Here is an 11,998-nt window from a genome sequence, read left to right as displayed (position 1 = left end):
TAGACATATGTAGAGTGTGTCGGTCAGAAGGAACGCCTGAGAAACCTCTGTATCATCCTTGTGTGTGTACCGGCAGCATTAAGTTTATCCACCAAGAATGGTGAGTCGTCCTTTTAGAAAATGTGTATGTCTGAGCTTTGCTGTCATCTATATAATAAGGGAGACTGTTTCAATGAACTTTCTCTGTAACTAGTTATTTCTTTAAAATTTTTATTGTGAAAATTTGGGAATTACCCATATTTCTTATTACCATGCCGTGTCATTTTGGTATATTGTCTTTCAGATGCACGTGAGTACCCATTTGTTTATTTCTACCACGGAGAGCTAATGTTCATGGGAAGTGTTATGGTGTTCTAGTTTTGCTTGGCATGATTATAGTTTACATTTAGGAAATGCTTTGTGTAAGGTAGTAACTCATTGCTTGTATACGTTTTAACTCATTTAATCCTTAAAACTGCAAGGTGGAGTATAATTATGATTTTATGATTATTCAGATGAGGGAACTGAAGAATTGAAAGGTTAAGTAACTTGTTCTAGGTCACACAGCCAGCCAATTAGTGATAGATCTAGCCACCAGGTAGCAGTATCATTAGACCAATATTAGAACTGATGTTGATGCTTGGAGATTCTTCTATATTCAGTTATCTTTGAGGAGGTTACAATTTACTTTGATTAGTTAATTGTTCAGTTAATTGAAACTGCTTTTTAATAGAGGAAATACATGTCGTTTTTATCTTTATCTGTTATAATTCTGTACTCAGAGGGCATCAGTGATAAAAAGTTAATTGTAAAAGTTCTGTGATTTGTAAAATTTTAGTAAAGCAATATTAGTTTTCAATGAAACCTTAAAAGTTTTTTGTTATAAACACTATACTTATGAATGTATTTGTAATTGCAGCTTAGTTCAGTGGCTGAAACACAGTCGAAAAGAATACTGTGAATTATGCAAGCACAGATTTGCTTTCACACCAAGTAAGTTCTTTCGAAGTTTTCACTGCATTTCTAGGTTATAACTGGCCACATAGAGGTGTTTAAACAGTTTTAAAGCAACTGTGTTCAGCTTAATTTGTTTTTTATGGTAACAGAAAGTATTGCTATAACATTTTGGAAAATATTTTTAAAAACTACACGTCAGCTTTTAACACACCACACGTCAGCTTTTAACACACCACACACACGTGATTTAATTTGTGGGATATTTTTTCTTCTGGACAAGTTCAGACGTGTACAAAGTTATAATGAGCCTGTATGTATCCATCACTCAGTTTCATCCATTTTCAACTCATAGCCTTTACATGTCATTCCCTTTGCTCTTGTTCGCACCTCTCCATCCTTATTAAAGCAAATCCCATCATTTATGATTTCATCTGTACATATTTTAGCATGTATCTCTAAAGAGTAATGTTTTTTAAAAAAAAAATATAGCTATAATACCATTATTTACCCAGAAAAATTATTGCTGCCTTGAATTTGTCGAATATCCCATCCCTGTTCAAATTTGGGATATCTTTTGAGTTTAAATTATGTTGGTTGGAATAATAATAAAGACAAATACTTAATTCACTTTTTTAAAATAAGACTTTTTAAGCTCAGTATTTTGTAGGCTTATGGTAAATATTTTGCAGATCTTTAAAATTCTAATTATAACTCCTTTACCTATTGATTGATATTTAATATTGTTCATCTTAAATAAGTAGAGGTTTATACTGGCAAGTTATCAAGAATTTGAAGCACATTTTCATTCTGGGATCCTAGTATATTGCTCTCCCCTTCCCCCAAAGATTTTTTTATGCTTTAGTTTTTGTTTTAAGCATCTTGAGCTGCTGAGTGTAAATTCTATAAATTAGTGTTAGTTTTACTTTGTCTTTATGTGATGAGTGTATATAATTAAAATCATTACAGTTTCACTTTTGAAGCTTTGTATTCATTGTGCTCAAAAAATGTCAATTCTGTTATTTTGTAGTCTTTATTTTCTGTAGGGCATAAAAACTGTACAGCTTAAGGTTTATTGCAAACTGCAAGACTAAATAATTGAATATCATCATGAAGTTTGATTGATAAGAAATACTCACGTGAGCTTCTTTATTCTGAGGCCAATAAAAGCTTGTGTTTGTACCTTTTAGTTTTCATTTGACAGTCATGTGCTCTGTTTATCTTTTTCAAAAACTCTGTTTACTGGTTTAATGACTTGCTCCTGTGTATCAAATATCCTCTTAAAGTACCGATCTTTGTAGGTGTGTTGTAAAAAGTTGCTGTTTGTTACTTGTCCACTCCTTTGTGTCTATAGCTGTGAACAGTTTTGTAATAGTGCTCTCATAAATTTCAGATCACTGATTTTAAAACTTTATTTATCATAGCTCTGTGTTTTGGCCTTACTGGAGAAAGAGGCCTTTGTTCCTTCTGTATGTTCTTTCTGAGAAACCTGTGGTAGAGCAGTGGTTTTCACTGGAACCATTTACAAAGGAAATCTTTCTAAAACGTGTGTACATAGGTTCTGGTCCCAATTCCAACATGTGTGTGGGGTGGTTTTCCCTACACCAGTAAGCAGTTCTGCAGGACACCAGCTGGGTGTCCTACAATTTAACTCAATTCTGATACTGTCTACTCCAAGATAACATTCGATTCCACAGGTTGAGGGCTCAGTCCTTAAAGGACTGGGGTCCCTCAACCCCCTGCATATGATAGTCGCAAACCCAGGCTGTTAGTTTTACTTTTGACTTTCTGACCAACTGACTTAAAATCAGGGGTTCCCAATGACCCCTTCCTTGATTTGATTAATTTGCTAGAGTGGCTCATAGAACTCAGAGAAACATTTTACTTATTAGATCATCAGTTTATTATAAAAGGATATAATTCAGGAACAGCCAGATTGAAGAGATGGATAAAGTAGGGTATGTGGGAACGGAAACTGCACCATTTTCCCCAGATCTACTTGTTTTCACCAGCTGGGAAGCTCTCCGAACCTGAGGCCTTTCGGGTTTTTATGAAGGCCTCATTACATAGGCGTGATTGATTAAATCATTGATTGTTGGCGATTGGTTCTACCTTCAGTCCCTCGCTCCTCCCCAGAGGTCTGAAGGGTGGAGCTGAAAGTTCCAACCCTCTAATTACTTGGTTGGCTCCCTTGGAAAAACCCGTGCCATACTCTTTCTCCCCACCCCGCCCCAGACAGGTTCAAAAGTCATCTCATTAACATAACAAAAGACACCTTTATGGCTTACGTTGCTTAGAAAATTCCTAGGGTTTCAGGAGCTGTGAGCCAGGAACTGTGGACGAAGACCAAATGTATATGAGAAATATATTTTGGTCATCTGAACGACCAGATATGTATTTTTTATAAATCACAATATTACCTGTGGCAGAACCTCTTTTTCTGAGTATTGAACCACACTTTGCAGAGAAGTGGGAAGACCTTAATTTACCATTTGGAATGTTGATTATTGTGCTAAAATGGGGTGGGGAGTGGTTAACAGACGTCAGTGGGCTGTTTGCTCTTACAGCAAGTGGGTCTGCTGCAGATTGTTGTGCATTTTGAGTGCTATTTCTGAGGCTGGCATGGGAGGAGAGGTCTTTCTTGATGACATCTGTCAGCTTCACCTTTTGCTCCTGTTTGCTTTATGTGATCTTTTATAATTTGAGAAACCAGATAATTATAGTGTTTGAATGCTGAAATATGTGTAAATTAGCCTTACATAAAGTTCCTGGCTATGAGTGAGGGATGTGTACTTCTCTTGAATCTTTTTTCCTGCTCAGGGGCCTGTTTCGTTGGCTTCTACATTTCTTATGTGATTTGCTCTCATAAATGACTTTTGGGTAAATGTAGTATTTTATTGTGATTATTTGATTCATTTTTCTTATAGGAAAAAATATTTAAGTACAATTGCAAATGTTGAAAGTTAAGATAGTGCTACCTGCCTAGAAAATAACCTATTTGAATCTTCATGAAATTATGTGAACTTTTTCCCCCTTATAGTTTATTCCCCAGATATGCCTTCGCGGCTTCCAATCCAAGACATATTTGCTGGACTGGTTACAAGTATTGGCACTGCAATACGATACTGGTTTCATTATACACTTGTGGCCTTTGCATGGTTGGGAGTTGTTCCTCTTACAGCATGTGAGTATTCATTCTTCTGTGGCTGGAGTTATTTAAACATTGCACAACTATTTAATATTATGAAGTAATATGGCATCATAGTTTTGTTCGAATGATATTTAATTATTTGATATTATAACGTCATGTATTAGGAAAACTTCATTTAGGAAACATTATTCACCTGAATTAAAAACCATTTTTTAACAGGTCAGTTTCTTGAATGAATATGGGAAAGAAAAACACAGCATACAGAGGCTAATAATGAAAGTTCATGAAAGAATTGAAAAAGCAAAATCAAACCATAATTAGAAGGAAATTATATTTTATTCCTTGAAGTTTATTAGAGCTCTCAAGGATGACAAAAGATGGGTTCTTTTGAGATTTTTTTTTTTTAAACCCCTTTTAAAAAACACGTATCTAATGATGCTGAATAATTGGGAAGCATATCTTTCAAATATAGGAGGCTTTTTGGGAGATTGGTATACTAACTCTTAGTTGATTCTTTTTAGGTTCTTTGTGTTCTTAAAGACATGGAGAGGGGTCGATAGTATATGGTGCCAGAGTATATCGATAGGATTCTTTAGAGTTAACCGCAAACAAGATTTTTAAATAAGTATAATAATATCCTCATGTCTCCTTAAAATAAAGTAAAATAAACTTGATCAGTTATAAAAATGAAAATCTTATGAAAGCAGAATAGGTACTATTCACTTGAAGAGTGAATTAGTGAGCTAGAAGATTGAGCAACGAGTTCTCCAGGATGTAACTCAGAGACAAGAAGTTGCAAGTATGAGGGAAAAAATTTGAGAGATGGAGGCTACATCCGATTGTTTCAGTATCTGTCTAGTAAGTAGTTCCAGAGGGTAAGAGATTGAAAGAGAGAGAGCTGACTGTGATAAAGGAAAAAGACAATCCTAGACACATTCTGAAGTTTTCCAGTGCTGAATAGGGTGGTGTATAGATGTTATGCTTTCAGATTATCCTACAAAATCATGAAAATCAGACTGGCATCAGACTTAAAATCAGCAACATTGAATGTTAGAAGACAGCAGAATAGTCAACATGTGGCAAAATTTTTGAACCCAAAATCTTAATATTCTCAGATAGAAGGACAAAATACAGACATTTCAATAGATGCAAGGACGTGGAAAGCTTACTACCTCAAATTATTTATGAAAAAAGTGTTTGAGAATATATTTTACTAAAACGAGCAAGGAAACAAAGACAGGGAAAGGTGTGAGCTCCAGAGAAAAAGAAACAAGTGCTTCTTATAGCTAAGTCATAATTGTTGTTAGTCTACAATAATTAATAATTTTTTAGGTATCAACTGGAAACTAAAATTCTAGATGATCTTAATGAGAGAAATTGTGAGGGGAGTATAGAATTGAGAGCTTTTTAGGCTGTCTTATTTGTGGTGAAATTTTAGATGCTTTAGATAAAACAGGAAAATACAGTGTAATTATGCATTAAAAATACAGGAGTAACCAAGTAGAGTCCAGAACTAGCAAAGGTGATTAACAGCAAAGGTGCCGCTGCTGTTCAGGGGAGGAAAGATGGTCTTTTCAATAAATGGTACAGCATCAGCTGGACGGGCATGTGGAGCTCGTGACCCATACCATTACCTCCCACCTGACGCAGGTTAATTTTAGACGGTCATAGACCTGAATGTGAACGTTAAAACCAAAACGCTTCTCAAATAAAGTATAGGAGAACAACCATAAAAGAAAATACTGAGAGATTTGACTTAATTAAAATTAAGAACTTTAATTCATGCTCAGATACCTTTGAGAGAGAAAGGCAAGCTACAGAGTGGGAGACAGTATTTGCAATACACATATCCAGCAAAGGACTTGTATCCAGGGTATATAAAGAACTATATAAATCAGTAAGAAAAAGGAAGACAAGCCAATTAAAAAGTGAACAGCAGATTTGAACAGGTGTTTCTGGAAAGAAGATTAAATAGCCAATAAACATGTGAAAAGGTGCTCAGTATCATTAGTCATCAGGGAGATGCACAAGAAGATGCTGCTCCGTACTCAGAAGAATGGCTGAAATTAAAAGACAAGACAGTGCCAAATCCTTCTTAGGATGTGGAGCATCTGCAACATGCATGCATTGATAGTAAGAGTATATAAAGTATAGCCACTTTGGAAAGCTGTTTGATGTTATCTATCTATCAGTGGTAAATATTATAAATACCTTATGATCCAGTAGTTCTGTCTCTGGGAATGTTGCTAACAGGTATAAGAGCCTTGTGTCCACTAAAAGACATGTGTGTAAGAGTGTCGTCACTGCAGCTTTGATAATAGTAGTCTAAAACTGGAACCAACCAAACAACTACCAACAGTAGAATGGTTACAGTGTGGCTTATCCCTATAATGGAATACTACATAGTGGTGAAAAAGGAGTGGCTGGCGTGACATAGAATAACATGGATAAACGTCACTTCTTTGAGAAAAGGAAGCCAGGCACAAAAGAGTATGGACTGTAGGATTGCATTTATGTGAAATTTTAAAATAGGCCAAATTGATCTATGGTGATAGAGATCAGAATAGTGGTTACCTTTTGCTGGAGATATTGACTGAAAAGGGGCTTGAAGGAGCCTTCTGGGGAGCTAGAAATGTTGAGAATCTTATCTGGGTGGCAGTTACTTGGATATATACTAATATAAAAACTCACCCAGACACACTTAATATTTATATAAATTTTATCTTAATAAAAAAGTAACAAAACTTAAATTTAAGTAACTGTTAGGAGAATAGAAATAGGATGATGAGTTTTCATCCTAGGGAGCGGGAATAGGAAACAGTAAAATTTGTAAAGTCTGACAAAAGACAGGAAAGACAAGAAGGGAGGGCTGAGGAAGGGGAGTAAAAGAGAAGAAAAGATAAGATTGCAATGTCTGTGATCATAGGGTTTAGATAGAGCCTCATAATTGTGCATGTATGAAAGTGTTCCACTACAAGAGATAAGTACGAAACAGCCCAGGTTAGTGCTAGAGGGATTTGTTAACAAAGGCTGACAAAACGCAGGAACAGTATTCACCAGCCAGATATGATTCAAGATGAAACACTTTAAATGAGGAACAGCATTTTATTTCATATTAATAAAAGGCATAGTCCACTAAGAAAACTTAAGAATTTCTATGCACCAGCAAACAGGACTTAGAAATATGTAAAACATTCATAGTTGTAGTGGAAGACTAACACTTCTCTGAAATCAGTAGATCAAGTAGTCAAAAATTAAGTAAGGACTTTGAGGATTTAAGTAACAGGTAACAAGCTTGATTTCTGTTCTGACTTGTTTACACACACACACAATTAAAATCTAAATTATGTCACACATTACACATTCTGTAACTTCTTCCTTTAAGTTAGCAATGTACCCATGGCTGTCTTTTCCTGTAGGAATGTGTTGAGCTACCTTATTTTTAAGCACGCTAGTAAGGAGGCCTTTAATTAATGAGTCTGTTTTCTTATCTACAGACAATTGGCTGTTTGTCACTTTTACTTGTTACAAGCGTACTTGCTTTGAATGTTTTATACATAATATGTAAGTAATTTCTGTTACAGAAAATCTTTTCCTGTCTTTCCATTTTGACTTGGCATTTGAAAACAGCCATTGAAGTCACTAAATTTTTGGTACAAGGCTATAGGAAATGCTTAAACTAATACACAAGTACTGGTTTGAAAGGAAACCTCAGCTTTTGGGCCTCATTTCCAAATCTGTTTCTGCCTTTTCTGACTAAGAGGATAAGGGGATGGCTGTGTATTTGCCCTTACTTCATCTTTTCCCTTCATGGCCAGATTTAAGATTTTGTCCTTTTGAGGACCCTTGGATCTGTTTGTCAAAAATTGGTTGTTAGTTTGCTATTCATAGCATTGAAGCATGTACTCTACTGAAAAGTCCTCTTAATGTCAAAAATGTGTACCCCCAAAACTTTATTTTCATGAGCAGACTCAATGAATTTTAGAATTCTAGGTTCAAGAAAATACTCTGTATTATCATTTTGGAGATCTTTTCTTGAGATTGGTTCCCTCCCCGCCTTCAAACATCTAAGCTCATTTAATAAAAACAAGTAAATCTAGAGAGAATCAAAACTTTAAACATTATTGTGTAACATATATTCTTTACTGTCACTATTTTTAATGCTTGACATTTTTTTTCTTAACTTTAGTATTATGAGGCTCAACCTTGCAAAGACTAAATGTTTATTTCAGTGGCATTCACAGTGTTCCACTTTACCTCTGTTTAGTTGAGCGACTGTATGAGTTATGATGAGAGTTGTGACTATATGCCATCATGCCCTTTCTTGGTAGGCCGCATCTACAAGTGCTTGTTTACTGGCTCTGTGAGCTCCCTACTGACACTGCCACTAGACATGCTGTCCACGTAAGTATTGAACCTCGTGGTGGTAGAAGGCTGCACATTGTGAATGGTGCTCATTTTTTCTTCTGCATACTTGTGTTTGTTGTAATTTGAAAAGTCCTCCTATTCCAAGGACAAATAATACCTTATGTTACCTATTCTAACGTTGCAGCTACAGTGGAAATAGCTGACATATATAAATGTTTTAAAACATACCCATCTTAAAGGACTGTTTGGTAACGGTGGGACAGCTAGTTAAATAAGCTGTCGTGTAGTGCAAGAAATGTACTGTTCCATATAGTGATATGCTGGGGGTTCATTTAAACACGTGTTTTTAACAACACAGACATTTGAAGTCAAATTTCTTTTTTAAATGTTTTTTGTGATTGTTAGGAGGTGGACTGTAAAAAGTTGTTCACTGTGGTGGTTTTACTGTATTTTAATTTGACATAAAGCTTTGTAATTGCAGTTTCTTGGGAAAGACATATATGTGTTTTCAAAATTATTTATGTTAGAAATGCTGTAAATCATTAACTGTATCAAGATCATTAGAATATTAAGTTTGCAAAAGATTGCACCTCTGTTTGCTAAAATCTTCTTTTGTACCCAGTTGACCTTAGGTTTCTGATCCCTATGTCAGTAAAGGCAAAGAACAATATAAGACTGTCTTTTAGAACAGAAGCATGCGGAATATATTATAAAAATAAGCCAAATGGCAATAGAAGAGAGCAGGAGAGCATGTTACATTTCTGATAGAAAAGAAATCAAGGAGGAGGTCTTTTAAGTCGCTTGTGTCTGCATCATTGTTTTGAATCGTGGCTGAAAATACTTAGAAATATTAGATGTGTTTGCAACTTGGTTTTCCTACTTGCTAGTTTTACCTTTTTTGGATAGAACGGGCAAGTTATTTAATTTATGTGTTTCTTTGGCAGTATAGGGAATAGATAAGATAAAAGGTTTTGAACTTGAACTTTCTTTACATTACAACAGCCTTCGAAGTAATGTTTATAAGTAGACAAGGATCTTGAAAATAGGGCACTAATAGCTGTGGCCCTCATAAAAAGGAGAAGCAGTAATTTGACGCACTTGAGAATTTAGAAATAGTATAATAAGGTAACCCTTTGTATGAAAATATTGACCTTCTGTGAAGTGATTCAGTGAAACAAATAGGACAGTGTTACTATTTCTGGACATCAGATTTTTATATCAGCCATCCAGAACACAGTCTTAGTATAGAGACAAGAAAACTCAATCTTGGCTGAAGTGTCATTCATATGTCTCCACGTATATGATGTAGCTCACCTCCGGCTTTCATTTAGGAATCGTATACAAAATAAAGGCGCATATTAGAAGTAGCGAGGGAGGTCAGAAAAAAGCAAGGGGTGACTGCTAAGAGTGATGGAAGTTATATTTTAATATCTATGAACTAATAAAAGAACCGTCTCAAACAGGGCAGTCTTGTTCCATTTAGCGTGAGGCTAGAGTTGTATTTATCATTGTAATTTTTGAGAGAACAGTGTCGCGGCCAGTCATATCTCAGTTGTTTAGAAGAGGTGACTTGAGGTCCCATCTGTGCTGTTTAGTAAAGTGGGGGTGTGTTACTTCTTTAATGGTTTCTGTTTTATGTGGCTAAATATGTTAATGTTTACCAAAGCTTAAATTGGTAGGCTTTGGCTTTGTGAAAAACAGGTGTTTATGGAAGCCATGTCAGTGAAAATTTAGTATTTTAGTCTCAAATAAGGCAGTATTTTACTTGCCTACCACCTTTACTTCTTGTTGGCGGAACCATTAAACATCTGGTTGTTTGGCAAGTGTGATCACTTAGGTGATGCAAAGACGTAGCTGGTTGTAACAGAAGGAACCCTGACATTGGAATTAAAACGTTGCTGCATCTGCAACTTTTTGGTGACCTTGGGCAAATCATTGGACAGTTCTGAGCCCCTGTTTCCTCATCTGTAAAATGAGGAAGATCATGCCTCAGGGATTTGGGTGGGGGCTGTTCAAAGATTAAATTCACAAACACATGTAAAAACTGTATGTGAATTTTGAGCACTGTGTTAATACATAGCAAAATTATCACCCAAACTCAGAGCTGTTGCTTGCCTTCTGTTGGCAGGCTCTCCTTTTCTCTGTGACCTGATTGGTTAGTGGGCCACACCTGAGTTGCCTTCATGAGCTTCCTCATTGACATGGGAAGAATGCTGAAAGCTTGGTGGGGATAGTGGAAAGAAATTGTAAGCGTGGTTTGCTTTTATAATCTCATGCTGCCTTTTAGAATTTGAAGAATTGAGCCAGTTTTTCTGAAAGCACTTATAAGTAGATCACTTATTTTTTCTGAGTAATGTTTCATTTTTCTCTATAGAATCCATTTTCTGAAATTTTACTTAAAATTTCTTAATACCTTAGCAGCTGCTACATATTCTGTAGCTCAGTTCCTCAGCTTCTCTAGGCACAGCCTATCAGTTAACTATTGCTGCAAAACAATGCTGTCCCTAAAACTTAGTGGCTTAAAACAACAAACATTTTATTTGCTCATAATTCTGGGGGTTAGCAGTTTGGGCTGGGCTCAGCTGATCCGTTTATCTGTTGGGCTTGCCTCCGTTACACATGTGTGTCACTGGGGTGGGGTGGTCTCAGATGGGGTACCTTGGTTCTTCCATATGGCCTCTCGTCTTCAGAAGGCTAGTGGGACTTCTTTACACGGTGGTCTCAGGGTAGCATTCTAAGGGGGTGAGAGTGGAAGCCCGAAAGCTCTCTTCTAGGCTTCAGAACTCAGGACATTGGCTTCCGGTTCAGACAGTTCACAAATCAGCCCAGGTTCAAGGTGCGAGGGAAAAGAAAAGGGTTCTGCAAAGAGTTTGTCACCATTTAAAAATCTACAATAAAATCTGCAATGAGCAGTTGCTGTTCTTATTGCTGATGACAAGGAAGGAGTAGAAAAGGGGGTATTTTAGTCCCAACCTATCAAAATTTTAATGGTCTGGAGGGGTCCTTAGCAAGGGGGTGATCAGTATTCCTCTTTTGATTAAGGTATATTCCAGATAACATCTGAGGGCCACATTAGTTCAGTTTGGAGCTACCAGGCCGAGGTCTCCCAAATTGACCCTTCCTTAAGTTCTCCATGGAGGGAAAAACGTCCATTATGGTAGTGAATTTTCCAAAGGCTACCAAGATTCTTGAGTTACCTTTGAATTACTGTGAAATCAGACATAGACCAGGGAAGGATATGCTCCTTCAGAGAGGAAAAGAACAAAGAGGTGTTCAGTATTATTATACTCTGTGTATTTTCACGTGAACCATACTTGATCTGTCTGGATTTGTTGAGAAACTAATATACTTTTGGTATATTTGCAGTTGGCGTCAAAATTTAATCTGCGTTCTAAATGAGGCATTTGTAAAGTGTACCACAGGCTTCTTTGCCTCACGCATTGTGTACTGTGTATCTCTCAGCCTTCCTTTATGTTGTCTTTAGGCCTTTCTAGAGGCCCTTCTCCGCCTTGCTGATTTGCTGATTCTGTTCATTTTCATGGGTTT

At 36.3% G+C, this 11,998-nt stretch overlaps 1 protein-coding gene across 2 annotated transcripts in view; it reads left to right on the top strand.

The window, feature by feature from the left end:
* MARCHF6 (membrane associated ring-CH-type finger 6) overlaps window positions 1-11,998 on the top strand; it is a 75,930-nt gene that overhangs the window by 19,160 nt on the left and 44,772 nt on the right. For both annotated transcript variants that reach the window (XR_014262569.1, XM_082458357.1), the window contains exons 2-5: window positions 4-100; window positions 899-972; window positions 3,974-4,117; window positions 8,416-8,488. Coding sequence is in view for 1 of the 2 variants with exons in the window: in XM_082458357.1 (XP_082314483.1) it covers window positions 4-100; window positions 899-972; window positions 3,974-4,117; window positions 8,416-8,488 (388 nt within the window). In the remaining variant the exon portion in view is untranslated. The remainder of the gene's footprint in view (window positions 1-3; window positions 101-898; window positions 973-3,973; window positions 4,118-8,415; window positions 8,489-11,998) is intronic.

This window comes from Balaenoptera physalus (genome assembly GCF_965194825.1).
Source record: "Balaenoptera physalus genome assembly, chromosome: 3".
Lineage (NCBI taxonomy): Eukaryota > Metazoa > Chordata > Mammalia > Artiodactyla > Balaenopteridae > Balaenoptera > Balaenoptera physalus.
This window is presented reverse-complemented; position numbering and strand designations above follow the sequence as displayed.